We start from the raw sequence: 17739 nt of genomic DNA, 5'->3' as shown, positions 1-17739 counted from the left end.
GACCTTGGTAGGATGAACAGAATAAGCCAAGGGAAGCAGATTCCAGGCTGAAGGAACAGCATGAGCTACTCACCTCAATTGTGAAAATGCACAAGATTTCCTCTTATTTTACCACCAGTCCACTAATGGTTGTATTAAGACACTTGGGAAATGGAATAAAAATCCTATTTCCAATCCCACTGAAAATATTCCAGTAAAGTGTCCTTCGGTATATTTATTACATGCTGCTTGAATAGGCATTTCTTAAAACAGTCAAACTTAGGAACGTGGGATATAAACCAAGGTAAACAGATTTCTCTATTGCAGGTCTTTTCAGAGAACTTAATATCTGACTGTACATAGTAAATCTCCAACAAGAGACTACAGAATGCTGTTTCCAAAATTTAACTATAGAATTCATTTTCTGCAAAACACCCCATGAGTAAACCCTCCCTCCCTACTACGGAAGCAAGGTCAAGTGGTGATTTAAGGATGCAGGTTCTAGAATCAAACTGCATGGATTCCAATTCTAGCTCCACCACTCACTATTAGGCCTCTCCAGGCCTGTTTCCCCATCTGCAGATAGAACAGAGGACCTACCTCACCAGGTACTGTGAAGATTACGTGAGGTAATACACATAGAAACCACCTGAAATAATCTGTAGTAGTTGCTGTCCCTTCACGTCCCTCCTGCGTGCTCTTTACACGTCCAGACTCCCAACTCTGTAGGAGCAGTTCAAGGAAGATGCTATTAACAGAAATATGATCCAGCTATGCCCAGCTGCCACCTATAGTCCCTTGGAAGACTGTGTTCCTTCAGGGTCTCTGGGGGAAAGAAGGGGAGTGTTTAAAGTTACTTTGCTAGCTTAGGTGAAAAACAATAATGATATCCACTAATGAACCTCTTCTGGATATAACTGGAAGAGCTGTCAGCATTTGCAAAACAAAACAGGACAGATAGAGAATCTTAACAAAGCCCACGAATCACACACATTAAGCTTGTGACAATCGTAATTTTATCTTTAAAATCACTTGTTTCTCTGTGTACACAAAGAATGCTAAACGTAGGAGGTAAATTAATACAATTCCAAATAACTTAAGCATTCTGTATTGGGACATCATTACATACGTGTCTGTGTGTGTACACACGTGCATGTGTGAATGTGTGTATGTGTGTGAACAGGAGAGGTAGTGGCATGTAAAACAGCTCAAACACCCTGCTGCAAAAGATTTAAAAGGTTTTATTTCACCATCTCTCCCAGCTCTCTGAGGTAGCCAGGTGCAGATAAACACCCATCGAGATGCAAAACGTTTCAGGCAAACCCTCCTTGATAGTTTTCTGATTTTTCCATTTCCTTTTCCTGAGTCGTCCCCTTTCTTCATTCATTTTATTTCTATTCCACCAGTTTTCACCTGTTCCCCTTAATCACTCCCTGAATTTATAATTTTCCATATTAGTAGGAAAAAATATTTCTTGGGCACCTATGTGCCACGGTACACTCATCTTGAGGCATCATCTCCATTGAGCCAATGGGAGCCTGAGGCTGGAGATGAGGCAGGCAGCACTGGGCTGCCAGGTCTGCAGCACAGGCCCCCACTTCACCACTAACTACATCTATGACTGGGTTGCCCCCTGGTTTACCCAGAACAGCGTAGTTTACACCCTTTGCTCTGGCATAATTATTAATGGCATCCCTTCCGCTCTCAACAGTACCCTGATTTGGAGTTTAAGTTAACATGTTCATCCCATCTATTACCCTAGACAATGTTCTTTACTCCTCTGGACTTCAGTTCCCATAATTTGAAAAAGGATACAGGATTAGATAGTATTTTAAGCTTTTTTTCAAATCTATTTTTGTGATTTCCAATTGTTTTAAAATTAACTAAAGTAATCCAATCATGAAATTAAAGATCTTTCAACCTCCACCTCCCTCCTTTCTATAAACTGATGTATACTTTACTCCAACCAGTTGAGACCCAACCTAACTATGTAAACAGAACTTACACTGAAGGGTCAATAATGAGTATCTCAGAAACTGGAAGAAATGAAAAATGAGCTGGAATCGGTACAAATTTTGTATACTGTATTCTACTCATCTCATCCCCTGAACCGCTTCCTGGTTTGGATATCATACATCAATTATGCCAGGCCCTGGATACTCCCCACCATGAGTGAGATCTGTTGGTATGAAACACCATTTTTACCTAGACCTCCTACCCTAAACAGAAATGGGCCAGGAGATGATATCTGGACACAAGGCATGAAATTCCTGCAACAGGACAGAACTTGGAAGTCCTGAAACATAAGGCATGTTAACCATATGAGGCAGCAAAAGAAGAAGAAATGGATAATGACAGAGCGGGACAAGCCAATGTTCCATCACCCCAACCTTCTATTACCTTAGGCAAATAAAAAACTTATTCTGGAGTAAATACATTTATTGATACCCATTTTATATAGTTCAATGAAATAATCTATAAATATAAAAGCATTTTTTTTTTTGGATATCACCATGGTCCATGTAAATACTCAACAGTCAGAATCGTCTGCAGGAAGCACTCCAAGTCACACGGTTAGGTTTACAGACCTGAATATACATATTTCATTAAACAGTGGCACTTATGTACTCAAGTGGTCCAGTGGCTTTGGAATATATGACTACTGGGCATGTGGAGTAAAAATAACGTGTAAGTTTAAGTCAATGGAAAAGGGTATCAACCTTCAACAAAAAGAAACAATTATGAATTAATATCCTAGGTGAAGAAAGTACCACAGTTGACACTTGGCGTCGGAATACTGAAGACGAAGTATGTTTAACGACACGCCGTGGTGCCATGTGCTCTCTTCAAGTCCCAGTGGGCAGTCCACCAGCGCCTTAGGGTCATTCAGGATCAACAAAACAGCAATTCTTAAAGGATCTCGATAGCTCAGAATAAAAGGAATGTGGGGGCTGGTATCAAGTTTAAAGAAAAGTGAGCTACACAATTCAGTGACATAATGAGTTTCCCTCCTAAGAGGAGGAGATTGCGGGGAAAACAAATTTTTTTTTAATTCCCTTTGTTACAGTGATCAGAATCATTTATCTAACGTGGGAGCAAGAACCCAGATATCTGGTACCCAAAACACAGGTGCAAAAATTTTCTTCTGTTTTAAAGTTTGTTCTTCAACACTTCCAAGGGAACTAATGCAGCGGCCACTGTTGAGCCTTGCTCTCGACTTGATGCAGCATAAAATTTTCTCATTTCTTCAGAAACAAATACAGGAATGTCCTTTGCTGCAGTCAGACCATGTGTCTTCTGAGTTAGCAAGCAAATGCATTTAGAACGTCTGAGGTGTGCAAGGTCCAAAATTGAAATCTGAGAGGCAGTGTTAGAACTTAAGCAAGGCAGGATTTTCAGAGACTACTCAAATGAAAATCTAAGCGAAGCATATAAAAACTCAGTTCTTTCTATTATTTTCAACTGGTAATTGACAGCAACATTCTCTGGTAAGGATGGGTAAGTGGTGTTATCTCCAGGTCCAAAATATCCCAACTACTTAAAGTAGGACCCCCAAGAGGAGAAAGACACTTGAGGTCTGTGGTCTATAGAATTCTTTTTTGCCATTTTTTTAAAAAAAAGAAATAGTAGCTTCAGTTGCACACCACTGGTTGAAGGGGTTTTCATCCAAATGAGAAACTCTACCCCTTGTCTCTAGTGCAACAGGCACCAGATTCCCACAAGCGGCAACTTCCATGTCCTGTAGCACGTGGCATCTGACCCTGGAGTGAAGAATAAGCTGGCACAGACCCCGACCACCGGCATTCAGGCTAGATGGCATTTCGTGGCGTGCCGTTGTGTGTCAACGCTTTCAGGCTGGGGGCACTGGTCTGGTGACCACAGCTCCTGTGAGAAGTCACACCCACCTCAAAAACCTCATGAATAGCTTTTCGGAAACAATGGAAGTTGTAGTCTATTAAACCTGCAGGAGAGAAAAAGGAGATCAGGCCTCCTGAATGTCAACTGTGAGACTATCTACTAGGAAACATTTGGTGACGGAAAAAAAATAATTGATATGTATTTAAAAACATATATCCAATTGAGGAATTCTTCACACTGGAAACATGATGAAGCGTATGCCCAAGTGTTAACACTGGTTACCTCTGGGGCCTGGAAGTGAACACAGTAAATAAAAAAGCAATCAGGGGCTTCCCTGGTGGCGCAGTGGCTGAGAATCTGCCTGCCAACGCAGGGGGACACGGGTTCAAGCCCTGGTCTGGGAAGATCCCACATGCCGCGGAGCAACTGGGTCCGTGAGCCACAATTACTGAGCCTGTGCGTCTGGAGCCTGTGCTCCGCAACAAGAGAGGCTGCGATAGTGAGAGGCCTGCGCACCGTGATGAAGAGTGGCCCCCGCTTGCCGCAACTAGAGAAAGCCCTCGCACAAGAAACGAAGACCCAACAGAGCCATAAATAAATAAACTAAAATTTTAAAAAAATAAAAAAAATTAAAAAATAAAAAAGCAATCAGGAAGACAAATTTGCTAAGAAAATTTACAATGAAATCTAAAGTGAAAGTAAAATACTTTTTGATTTATCAAGCTTTTCCTTTTACAAGTCTCTGAGGCAGCCAAAGAAAAGCTGAAGGAAACAGTTGGAACAGTTTTGCAAACTGCTCAGTAGAGCCATGGGGTTGGGAGGTGTCAGAGAGGCCCATCAGGCAGAGCCTCAGGAAGCCTGCTTCCCCTATAGGGGAGGTAAGGCAGCTCTGTCCTCATCTGCTTTATGAACTGGCTTCCAAATAAGATTTCGGTCAAACAAAGGGCTCCCTACAGGTACATATGGACACATGACCAATTCTGGCCACTGAGATAAATTCAAGTGTGTGAGACTTCTGTGAAGTCTCCTTAAAAGGAAGACTTCCCTATTCCTCCCCATTCCTCCTTAATGTCCAGAATATGGATAAGATTGCTGGAGCTCCAGGAGCCATTCCAGATCACGAGGAGAACTTGAGAATAGAAGCCAGTGCTGAGAAGGGCAGAGCAGAAAGAGAGGACTTACGTCCTCGAGGATACTGGGATGTAAAGACAGCACACAAGAAAGAAATCACAACAATCTGATGTTAAAATGACTACTGTGAAAGAAGTCCAAAGGTGGGAGAGCCAAGTGCAGGGCAAGAGCAGCAATGAAAGTTTCAGGTGTGAGGCAGAGCTCTGAGCATACGGGCAGGATTTAATCAGGCAGGAAAGAAGAGCAGAATCTCAAGACAACAGCAGGGAGCTGGCAATGAGGAAACACAGCACACAGGTGGAAAACAGGAAAGACACTGGTCTGGCTGGAGATAGGGGCAGAGAATTTTGGGGAGAAGTACTGGGAATGGAGTCTGAATAAGCAGGTTAGAGTCAAATTACGGAGGTCCTTCAGATTCAGGAAAAAATAAAAGTTTTAATAAGTTCAACTACATTAAAACTGACTTCTATGCAAATGGTAAAATTAAACTGACAATCAAGGAAATGTGAACACTGGCTGGATATTTGATGATATTATGAAATCACTGTTAATTTTTTTTTTTAAACACATCTACTGATGGTAATACTGCTATGCTTTAAAAAGCGCCCTACCTCTTACAGACGCCTGCTGAAATCTGTATAGACAAAATGATTTGACGTTAGAGATTTGCTTCAAAATAACCCAGTAGGGAAAAAGGTATAGCAAGCAAATAAGAATGGCTATGATTTTGATAACTGTTGAATCTGGGTGATAGATAAAAAGGGGTTCCTCACATTATTTTCTCTACTTTTTTATGTTTGACAGTTTCCACAACAAAAGAGCAAAAGATAATAATTTAGTTGTGAGGAGGATATACAGCAAATAAGATTGACCATGTCTTGATGACTGTGAAAGCAGGGAGATGGGTACATGGAATTGCTGTGCTAGTCTACTTTTGTGTATATTTGAAAATTTCCATAACCAAAAGTTTTTAAAATTTTTAAAGATTAGAATGGAGAAAAATAAAGAACTCCTAAGAAGTACAAAAAGCACACAGTACAAAAAAGATAAAAGTATATGAACAGATAAATTACCAGAGAAGACACCTAAACAGACATAAAAGGGTACCTGCAGTGAAAAAGATGCTTGCTCTAACCCGTAATTAAAGAAATAAAAACCAGAGCCAAATGAGATACCATTTCACACCTACCAGACTGACAATAACTAAACAGTCTAACAATATCAAACATTATCAAGGACCTGAAGTGACAAGAACTCCCACAAAGCACTGTCTGGGGTGAAAATAAAGCCACTTTGGAGAGCAATTCAATAATGCCTAATAAAGCTGAAGACATATGTCCTCTATAAATTCCACTCCTAAATACTTATTACTCTTGAGAAATTCTCCATATGTGCAAAGGCAAACTTGTTCATGAGCATTTCTTGCAAAACTATTTGTAATCTTAAAAATCATCTACATGTCCAGCAAGAAGAATATAAATTGTGGTACATGCAATCCATAGACTACTGTGTGGCAGTGACAACTGAATGAACGAACTGGAGCTACATCTATCGATATGGATGAATCTCAAAAACAATCTTGAATGAAGAGAAACAAGCCAAGTTGCAGAAGACAACTTACATTTGGACGTTATTTACACAAAGATACATAATACCCTATATTGTTTAAGGATAGATATGAAGTGAAAGACTAAATCATGCACAGGAAAAAGAAAACACTACAACAGAGCGCAAGAGGGGAGTTTCAACTGAGAAACACACAGAAGACAAATATGTATTTGTCATGTTTCAGTTCTTAAGCGCAAAGGTGAATACTCACATTTTTCTTGTACCCAAAACACTTTGTATATCTAAAATATTTCATTAATATCAACATCAGTGAAATAATATTAATTCATTCAATATTAATTAATATCACAAAAACCCAGGCAGAAGAGCAGGGACTTGTTGCAGTGAATAACAGAGAGTTACTATAGATCCTTGAGTAGTTAAATAACATGATAAAAGGAATTTTCTGAAAACTAGTCTGCCTTTAGAATAAAAGATGATACATGCTGAGCCCTTAATATATATGTTGAATGCAGCACCACAGGCTGGAGGAATGAGGACCCGGATTGGAGTCACCAACAGTGGAAATGGAAAGGACACCCGAGAAACAGTTCCAAGAAACAAATGGTAAGATTTGGTGAAAACTGAATGTAAACACAGGAAAAGAATGGAAAAAGGAAAACACAGAATGCCCTCTGTGAGATGATCTGCAAGAGCCTCATGGGCAATTACACCATACGATTACCTGACTGCACATATCTAAGCTTGGACACCAGAAAAATGGCATTAACGAGTAACAGAAGTAGAGTAGCCGGGAGGGTCATGAAACAAAGGGGAAAATATTCATCAGTTTTTGACACCATGGACAAGATAAAATATTTAAGTGAAGATGTCTTACTAACAGCTCCAAACACAGGATGGAAACACAGGCCCAAGCCAGAGTTGGAGAGGTGAATTTTTCAATCAACTACACAGAGAAGATTAACTGAAGGCACGGATGAGATGCGCTGACCAGGAGAATTAAGTGAAGAAGTGAGCAGGAGACCTGGCTCTGAAGAACACTCAGAAAAAGAAAAACAGAAGAAACAGGACAGGTGGTCAGAGAAACAAACACAGAGAAGAACCCGGCGAGTTCTGCTTTAGGGAAGCAGGGAGAAGAAAGCTTGAGGGAGGAGGGACTGACAGGGTCACATGCTTCAGAAGCCTGAAGAGGCCACAGAATGAGAAAAGGCCACTGAATGCAGCAAGAAGGAGACCAGGTAACCTCTCAAACAGCCTCAGCAGACTGGTTCAGGTGGAAGCCAAACCGTAGGCAGTTAGACAGGTAATGGAAGGATGTAAAATCAGAGAGGCTGGAATAAAAAATTGATTTAAAATAAAAGACCAAAAAAAGGCAGGAGAAAGTCTGCACTGTACGTGGACGGGAAGGTACAAAAGTAGTCTGAGCTGGTAAATCCTCTAACACTGCAATATTGTTTTTTCTTGCTTTCAAGAACCTAAGAAATTATGACAAAGAACGTAAAGAAAGCTTTTTAAAATGCATTACCTTTTCGTTCAAAACTTTCTTCCCTAAGGATGCAGACCAGTGCCAAAAATTTAGTCACCTCCTTTAAATACAAGACCGTTGTGTTATTCAGCTTGATGATGGCCATAGATTCTTTGTCGTAAGCACTTCCACTTCCATCTTCCTTTAACCTGTTTTAAAACAAAGTATCATTCATTAGAGGTTTCCCAACTCAGCATTTTGTCACATTTGCACAATAAGGCTTTCCACCCAGTTTCCTGAACATCTTTTTTTTTTTTTAACATCTTTATTGGAGTATAATTGCTTTACAATGGTGTGTTAGTTTCTGCTTTATAACAAACTGAATCAATTATACATATGTTCCCATATCTCTTCCCTCTTGCATCTCCCTCCCTCCCACCCTCCCTATTCCACCCCTCTAGGTGGTCACAAAGCACAGAGCTGATCTCCCTGTGCTATGAGGCTGCTTCCCACTAGCTATCTATTTTACGTTTGGTAGTGTATATATGTCTTTTGAGAAAGGAGAATGCCGGCTCGCCCTTATTGGAACAGAAGCTGTGTTTAGCTATGGGTGCCCAGCCCATGCTGCAGTATTCATTCCATGCGCTCACATCACCTTGTTCACCTAGGATGCATGGAACACAGCAGGTTTCCAATCTTCCCTCACACTAATTGGTGCTGACACCCTCTACAAATAAAGAAGGACCTGAAATATGAAAACTGCCATCAGTGAAAAAGGAGTAAATACAAAAACTAAAATAAATAAATACGGTCCCGTTCAAAAAACGTAAATCAAGAGTCAAGTAAGCAGGACTTCCTGGTGGCACAGTGGTTAAGAATCCGCCTGCCAATGCAGGGGACACAGGTTCAATTCCTGGTCCAGAAAGATCCCACATGCCACAGAGCAACTAAGCCTGTGCACCACAACTACTGAGCCTGTGCTCTAGACCCCGCAAGCCACAACTACTGAGCCCACGTGCCACAACTACTGAAGCCCGTGTACCTAGAGCCCGTGCTCCGCAACAAGAGAAGCCACCACAATGAGAAGCCCGCACACTGCAACAAAGAGTAGCCCTGCTCGCCGCAACTAGAGAAAGCCCACGCGCAGCAATGAAGACCCAATGCAGGCAAAAAAAAAAAAAAAAATCAAATAAGCAGCAAACTGAACTTCAATAAAGCATACCGAATTGTACCCATATATTGTGTTAAGAATAACGAAGTAATAGCTATTTCTCTTCTTTTTTATAATGTACTTTATCATATATAATGTAGTTTACAGTGTACCTTATACTGAAAATAAACTTTATAACTAAATTTGATTTTTTTAGTTATAAAAATTGGCTTATGAAAATTTGATTTGTTTTAAAGAAAAAGCGAATGTTCTATTCATCCATTTTTAAAATTAGGAATAGGAACATGAAACTTTTCTGCATAACCTACGGACAAAATCTCATTTTCACTGTGGAAAGAATAAAAACAAAGGAGAGCATATAATCACAAAACTGAAAGGGAGACAGGAATGCAAGACAAGAATAGACAGGTAAAGAAGAGGTAACACAAATGCATTCTCCTACCCAGAGGCAGCTGGACAAAGACACTGACAAGTCAGGTGGAGAGAGCAAGGTAAAGGGTAGGGACAGAGAGATGAAAGAGGAATTTAGACTAGGTGGAGCAGAGAGGAACAACAGATAAAGGACACAGGTATCAGAAAGCAAAGGTAATGTCAGAGCATCAAGAAAGTGCATTGTGAGGACTGACATTAATACATGAGATGAATCAGGGCTATTAGAGGCTGCAGAGGTTACTGGCTTTTGAAACACCAGTAAGTTCACCAAAGTTTTCACTTGTCCTCTGGGCTACTCTACAAAATCACTTCTTTGCCAGCTTTTACAAATTTCTGTATAGAGTGTGGTAAATTTGCATAAAACAAGAGTTTATATTTTAGAGACTTATTTTGGAAACTGAGATGTACAGGTCAAATGTTTATAAGTTCTTCTGACATCCAGAATTCTGATTTCCTTGTTTCTGAGCTCTCTGAAAGATTAAGGATCCCTCAGTTCCACAAAACCTGAGATTAAATTAGGAACCAGTACATACTTTGTTATTCAGAGTGTTTTAAATAATTAATCTTATTTATTGATCTAGCTAAGTCACAGTAGTGAGAAGACACAGTACAAACGCCCAAATAATAGCGGGTGAAACTTTCAGTGATAGTAAGTCTGGCACTAGTCACACCGCTCTCATCCACCTATTCCGAAGGAGTAAGACCCAGCAGCCCACCCACATAGAAATCATGCTCCAAGTTGAAGCACTACGGTCAGAACAATTCTACTTCATACAGTACTTGCTAGACGCCTCAGAAATTAATCCCCCTGACAAATCAAGCTGGTAGTCTTCCCCATATCTGAGATCTTGCAGAAATATATATGTACAACTTACCCATATATACAAGACACATCAATTACAACATCAATCATGTCACAGCAAAGTTCATACGACTGCATATCCACAGGAGAACTGTCCGTTGCAATGTAGATTTTGCTGACAACATCGAAGAGAAAAGCTTTTTCAATACCTGAATTCTTGAAAAAACAAAATTGAGTGTTCATTTTTTTTTTAAGAATCACAATTTGTAAACTTATCAAAGATCTTGAATCACTGATTAACATCCAAGAGCATTTTTAATTATACAACCTAAAACCAAAAGAGCAAATAGTACTTGCTTAGGAGACACTTCTCTTATCCAAAGAATAAAAGTGGAATTATTTCTCTGCTCTGATTTACTGACATAATCGCACCAGTCAAATTTGTTTTTTCTTCATCCTCTTTACTTAAATGAATTATTTCCTAAGACGCCACACACACACCCAAAAAATTCTCCAAAAATCAAGCCATGCTACATTTTCAATAATCGTTTTTGTGGCAATAATCAATCTCTGATTCAAATGACCTTGCTACCAGAAAGGCTTGATGTGGCAATTAGCAAACCATAAAAGAATGTTTCACGTTAACATCTAGCATAACCCAAAAAGCCCAAAGAATTGGGGATCACTACACAGTGAGTCCTTCAAAGAAATGTTTGGGAAATATAGTGGCTGAATGCTAAATTTATTGGAAGAATATCCTTTTTTATTGAGCTGAATCCTCAAAATAAGAAATGTGAAATATGACACAGATTATAGTTAGCAAGGAAAGGATCAATTTTTCAATGTGACCTCCAGTAAGGCAGAGATTAAGTCCAATTCCCAAAACCCAGTCTACCCTACTTTCTACTCTTCCTTCAGGAAACAGATACCATGAAGATATTAATTCAGAAAGCATGAGAAAATTTTTCATCAGGGCATTTTAAAACAAAAAAAGTGAGTATTAAGGAAAAAATTTAGAAAATAACTCATGCCATTTTTTAAACGTTTTTATTACTTACTTTACATTTAATTGTATCATTAGTCCTTAAGCTTGATTCAGACTAATTCCAGCCATTTTTTGGAGAACTTGATAACACAAATATATTCAACAAAAACGGAACCAGAAACTACAGTGAATTAAATAGCTCACTTACTGATATAAAGATATTTAATAGATTTTCCAAGGTCGGTAGTTGTGGGATAAGTTTCTGCACCACCTTACTAAAGGCTTCAAATATTGAATGGTCATAGATACTAGTCAAATAAAAGCTGAAAAACACAACATAGTTTGATTAATTTGAAAAATCTTAAGTCCAGTGACAATTATCATGATACATAAAATTTTAAGTTTCTTAACATTTGATTTCCGTAAGTTCAAATACAGCCTCTTTATCTTGTGTACCATCCCCATCAGGCAAGATGACAAAGGCAGTTTCCCCACCTGGCTTGTAGCTCTCCATCCCTTTATCGCATTTACACAGAGGGCAATTGAGGCAGTACTCAGGAAAGCATTTTCAGATGCAGAAACCTGAGTATTCACCTAAGTCTTTGCAATCTGATCCAAAAACCTTGGTTTCTTAAGCCCATAACTGACAAAAACCAAGAGAAAAACCAAGAGAAAGCTCATAGGAGATAGGTGACATTTATTAAATAAGAATACAATACAGGTCTCTACTAAAATGTTACCGCTTCAGAAAGTTCCTTCCTGACCCCCCTACCTAAAATAGTACCCCTGTACCCATTACTTTCAACCCCTTTCCCCTAATTTGTTTTTCTTCACAGCACTGGTAAGTACTTAAAATTATACTATACATTTATTTATAAGTGCTTCTGAGCTGTCTCATTCATCAGAATATAAGCTCCATGAGGATAGAGACTCTGTCAGCCTTGCTCACAGCTGCAGGCCCACTACCCTGAAGAGTGCTCATAAACATCTGGTGAATAAATGAATGAATAAAACTGGAGCTTAGAATTTATGTAAATAACATATTAAGGAGAATGAGAGCAGGGGCTCTAGAGAGAATGGAACAGCTATCTGGAGGCCTAAGAGGATAGACAGTGAAGTAAATTTTGTAGATTTAACAAAACACATATTTGAGAGAGAGACCTTTAACAATAACAGTGTGGTCTACTTTTACCTACTGTACCTACTTTTTCACTCAGGAAATACCTACTTTTTCACTCAGGAAATATACTCTTCGTTATAAAGTTGTATCCATTATATAATTATAAACACAAATTACAAAGTCAGAGACACATAACTGTTTATATCACACTTTGTACCTAATTTAAAGATACTTTCAAAGAGCTCACCTAAGAAGCTAACCTAGATGGGGCTCTAATCTAGATGTTAGAACAACGGCACAGGTGAGACCAAGATGATCCCCCCACAGGCACTAGGGTCAAAGGAATATTTTAGCAGTGTGAGAAGGTCCTGCAGGAACTATGAGGCTTGGAGGCGGATGGGGACAGGGAAGAACCTCCAAGCCACAGGGCATTTTATAGTAAGCTAAGTTTCTGGAAATTGGAAATCAAATACAGCCTCATCCATAGGCCTGCTAGTTACTAATAAAGCTTAATGCTGTTAACAAGGCCTAGCACCCCACAGAGAACTGGAAAAAGGGATGGTGCGTACCAGTGAGGTGGGATGCCCTGGAAAGGGACACAGACATGGTGTTAAGAGGATGAGAAGGGTTCCCATGGGCACTGGAGAACACAGGACAATCACGGCTTAAAATCCATCATTCATGGTGGAAGAATAAGATTGAAGAATGTTATGGGAAGATACTTTCACTTTCTCCTACAAATACTGCTGAATTTTTTTAAAGCCTGAATTACTTGCACATATTTTAATCCAGGCTAGAGGTCAATGAGACTTTTCTATGTGGTTTACTAGGAGAATAACAGAAAGATCTTGGAGCCAGAGGCACTAGAGAATATTAGGGGTTGAAAAATGGGGGTTGGCTTGAGCCTACAGAAAAGTCATTATAACAGACCAGGGATAAGGAAATAGCTATGGTTTGTCTCTCGCCTGCTTCCCCTTTAAGCTGTTTATATCATCAAAGAACATTTTCTTGGGTACTTTTTATTAGTCATTTCTACCTAAACCATAAAAAAATAAATAAATAAGATGTAGGAAGTATTTCTTATACACTTTCAGAACACAAGTACACAAATCATCAATCCTATCTAGTAGGTGTTCTTTAATAATTTCTTAATATTTACTTATGAATCGGCAGTTCTTTAAACTTGAGAGTTCTTTAAACTTGATAAGATACACTCACTTAACCCAATTTTTAGAGATTCATAAAAGCATAAAGTGTTTTAAAAAACATAAACAAGATACATTAGAGTCCAGACTTTAAAGTGTACCCTCTTTAAAAGGCTCTTCCTACTGAAAGAGATACTGTGGAAGCTCAAGCTACAGACTTTTACAACAAATGTGACAGAGATTCCTTGAACTGAGGCAAGGAAAATAATAATAATAATAATAATAATGAAACCAAGAGAGGGGAGCCCCAAAGCAGATTTATGCCATGAGGAAACAGCCTGACTCCAGTCTCCTGAGATGAATTTGTAAACACGCCTACAGAAACACACTTCACATGACTTCCACCTCTGGGAAAATGCAAAAAAGGGGGAAAGTAACTTCTCAATAACATCAGGCTCCCAAACCTGCTTGAATTCAACAACAAAGAGATCAAAAACATTACAGATTTGGGAAGGGTATACCGGTAACCGAGAGCTACGTGTTTGTAATGACAGAGATGGGAATACATTTACACACTTTTCAGGGCTCTCATATCAAACACACAGGTTGTTACCTAAGGTGGAGTTTTTCTAGCCCAGCATCTGCAAGGTCATCATTGGCCCTTTGATGAATGTCCCTCTGTGTTTCTATTTTGTGATCATCAGACAGACCATCAACTTTGTGAATAAAAACCTCAAAATTCATGTCTGGGTTAACTTTGTAGGCTTTAGAAACAGTAATGTGAAGTCTTGTTAAAGCCTCCATGTAGTCATCCTGTAAGTCAGAACAAAATATTTTTTAAAAAGAAATCTTACGTTAAGAAAGCCTCAAACTACCTCTTTCCCCAACCACAGAAGATATATTATCCTAATTATTCATAAATATTCAAACATCCAAATACATTAACTTATACCACTAAACAGATCTTCAATCGCTCAAGATAAAGAATTCAACTACCAAGTTAATGCTTGTAATTTTTAATACTGATAATATAAGGAAAGGAAATGGGAAATGGACACTTCTTCCCAAAAGAATTTTTAAAGTAATCCCAGCTCTGCCATTCATTAGATGTGCGACTTTAAGCAGGTTGCTTAAACTCTGTGATCTCAGTCTACTCATCCATAAAATCGGAATTACAGTACCTACCTCCCAGTTTTGTGAAGAAATTAATTAGGTCATGTATACGAAAGCACCCATTACAGAGCCTGTCACTCAGAAAGCATTCCTAACTAATGCTTAAGCTTAGAAAAAGTAAGATTCTTAAGGCTGGAGACACGTCCCATCAGTCTGAGTGCCCACCACATGCTAGGCCCTCAATAAGTGCTAGTTGGGCTAAACCCTACTTGGTCAACTAAAGAAACTATTCACTTTAATATTTACTGACTCAGTTCTCACATTCCTCCTTATATTATGGGCACTGATGAGACCTTTTCAGTGAGTGACATCACTACTGTAATAGTTAATAGAGTACAGCAATATCTACTATTAACAAAAACGGAACGCTGCTCACTAACTAGAACTCAGGGATATAAACCGTATCTCCTAGTCATCTGATATTCTGTACTTGTACAATGGCATGCCTGTTCCCAAAGCACCTCTGCAGGTACATCTCTTGCACTGTTAGGGAATCTACTGGCCAAGAAATAAGCTGCAAGAAGCACATGACAAATAAACAACTTTCCTTTGCTCCTACATCTTCCGTCACCAGAGAAGAAAAGTAAACAGTATCATTTCTAACTACCTGTGCATCAATGACATATATCAAAGCTCCTGTTCCCCTGAAGATCATCTCGTAGTCAAAAGTAGGGTCGAAAAAGTCCATTTGCCCAGGAAAATCCCATATTTGGAAATTCACAAAGGAGCTATTTGAAATGTCATCTTTGTAAATCTTGTTGGTACTTTCCAAAAAGAGGGTCTCGTTGGGTGACATTTTATGAAACACCACCTGTCAAAAGAAAGAAAACAATTTAATGACTACTCCACTTTTTATTTACAATACAGAACTCCACCTTGAATTAACATAATTTAAAGAACTTGATCCTACAGCAAAAATTTTAAAAGAGGTAAAAAGTGAATGGTGTATCCACTGGAACCCACTATCCTTTAACTTCTAACAGAAGACACCAAATTATTGAAACCAAATCACCAGAAAAGCTGAAACGTTTCTGCTATTTTCTGTCTGTATTCAATACTAGCAGTAGCAAAGTCTCTCATTTCAGTTTGATTTTTTTTTCTGTAAAACTATCAATTCTGCCAAAATCTGCTTTAAGATTATGAAAACTTATAGCTAAAGTTTAGGCAGTTTTGTTCACTGAAAACTTATCGGAATGCCCACATCAGGCTCTGAGAAATAATCAGAAATGAAACTGACTGGACCCTGCCCTAAATGGGTTTGCAGTCTTGTGGAAAAAATGAAACAAAGGCAAATTATACCAAGCAGAAAGTGACATATTGAGGGAGGAGGAATATATGTGGGGAGGGGAAAGAATGGGGGTTGACAGGGAAAAGACAGCTCCCAAAGAAATGGTAAAGGCAATTGTTAAGAATCACAATTATCACAATCTATACAATTCTAACACAAAATTTGCCTGTTACTTTCTAGATGAGGAAAATGGATAGTTACTCCCAAGGCTTAGTGAGTAACAAGTGAAAAGAATTAAAATCAGTTTGCTAAAAACCTACCATAAATGTACTCAGATTTTGCTGTAAAGGTAAAAGTAAGATAAATAAAACACTGTAATCCATTACATGTGGAAGAAGGCTACTTTTTAAAAACATCATGTCTACAGAATATCATGCAGAGATTTATTTTGGAGAGACCTCTGCAACAGAGTGGAAAGGGCAAAAGACCAGGTATCTAGCATTTTATCGCCAGCTCACTTTGTGTGTAAGAGCGATGGCTGATGAAGGAGGTCAACCCTGCCTCTATTTCCCCCTCATTAAAAAGTGAGGAACCCTCCATCCGTTCCCGACATTCCCCAAGTGAAAGCACATGGACTGACAAAGGTCTGCAAATATTCTCCAGGTCTCAAGATTTTTGTAGCCACACACAAACGGGGGAAAATCACTAGTAATTACACTCACCGGGCCACAAGTACTAAAATAGGTGGAAGAACAGCCCCCAAATCCCACAAATGTCACAGTGAAGTCTCCTTCGTACTAGTAACAAGAGCAGGCACTACAAAGGCCAAAGAGTTACTCACTACTCTTTCTGACGCTGCTCCCTGGGGCTCACCTGGGAAGCCCTGAAAACTCAGATCACCTGAAGTGAGAGACACAAACACAACCGGGTCCGGGGAGGGAGTGTGGGAAGTTCTCCAAGTTAGAACCGGGGAGCAAGTCTCAGTTTCGTGAATGGCACAGGGGCTGGGTCCCAGGAGGCGAGGTCCCAGGCGGTGCCACGGGCACCTGCCTCGCTCCGGCCACTCGGGGAGCGCGGGGACCCAGTCGGCCTCGGCTGACCTGGGCGTGGACTCCAAGATCGGGGTCCCGGCGAGGGCCGCGCCCGGGCTCTGCTCCCCGGAGGAGAAGAGAAAGCGCGCTGGGACAGCCCGGCCGCCGCCCTCCTCGGGGCCTCCCCCCCGGCGGCCACCCGCGCCCCCGGGGAGAGGAGGGAGGGGGAGGGGCGGAGGGGCCGGCGAGGCCCCACTCACCTTCTGGATGGAGGACTTGCCGCTGCGCCTGAGCCCCATGAGCAGAATCCTAGGCTTGGAGCTGTCAGCGCCCCCCGGGCCACAGCCTCCGCCGGCCCCCGCCCCAACCCCGCCGCCCGCGGCTGCCGCCTCCTCTTCTTCCTCCTCCACGCCGTAGCCGAAGTCCTTTGGGAACGAGTCCGCCGGGCCGTAACTGCCGGCGAGGGGCGTCTCCTCCGCCCCGTACTGCAGGGACATGGTGCTGGAGCCGCCGCCGCCCGCGCCCTGACAGGCCACGCCAGGCCGAGCCAGGCCGCCGCCTCCCCAGGCCGCCGCCGCCACCGCCCCCGGCAGCCGCCACCGCCATGCGGCCCGCCCCCCGGAGCCCGTCTCTCATAGGCTCGGCGCCCG

General features: G+C 40.6%; 1 protein-coding gene across 1 annotated transcript; it reads right to left on the bottom strand.

Moving 5' to 3' along the window:
- Nucleotides 1–972: 972 nt before the first annotated feature.
- RRAGC (Ras related GTP binding C) lies at nucleotides 973–17691 on the bottom strand. The gene is made up of 7 exons (XM_082422211.1): nucleotides 17350–17691; nucleotides 15438–15641; nucleotides 14271–14470; nucleotides 11601–11715; nucleotides 10481–10623; nucleotides 8063–8211; nucleotides 973–3940 (listed from the first exon to the last, which is right to left on the bottom strand). The coding sequence occupies exons 1-7, from the start codon at nucleotides 17584–17586 to the stop codon at nucleotides 3789–3791; spliced, it is 1200 nt and encodes a 399-aa protein (XP_082278337.1). The 5' UTR covers nucleotides 17587–17691; the 3' UTR covers nucleotides 973–3788.
- Nucleotides 17692–17739: the final 48 nt, after the last annotated feature.

This window comes from Balaenoptera physalus (genome assembly GCF_965194825.1).
Source record: "Balaenoptera physalus genome assembly, chromosome: 1".
NCBI lineage: Eukaryota > Metazoa > Chordata > Mammalia > Artiodactyla > Balaenopteridae > Balaenoptera > Balaenoptera physalus.
The sequence above is the reverse complement of the archived record's forward strand: the minus strand, read 5'-3'. Positions and strand labels throughout refer to the sequence as shown.

What these genes read in the sequence shown, in the direction of transcription:
- RRAGC (XM_082422211.1), bottom strand. Translation starts at nt 17,586, where the DNA reads ATGTCCCTGCAGTACGGGGCGGAGGAGACGCCCCTCGCCGGCAGTTAC. An exon ending in TATATGTCATTGATGCACAG is followed by an intron (nt 14,471 to 15,437) that starts GTAGTTAGAAAT and finishes TCTGACTTACAG; the next exon opens with GATGACTACATGGAGGCTTT. An exon ending in TATTAAATATCTTTATATCA is followed by an intron (nt 10,624 to 11,600) that starts GTAAGTGAGCTA and finishes TGTTTTTTCAAG; the next exon opens with AATTCAGGTATTGAAAAAGC.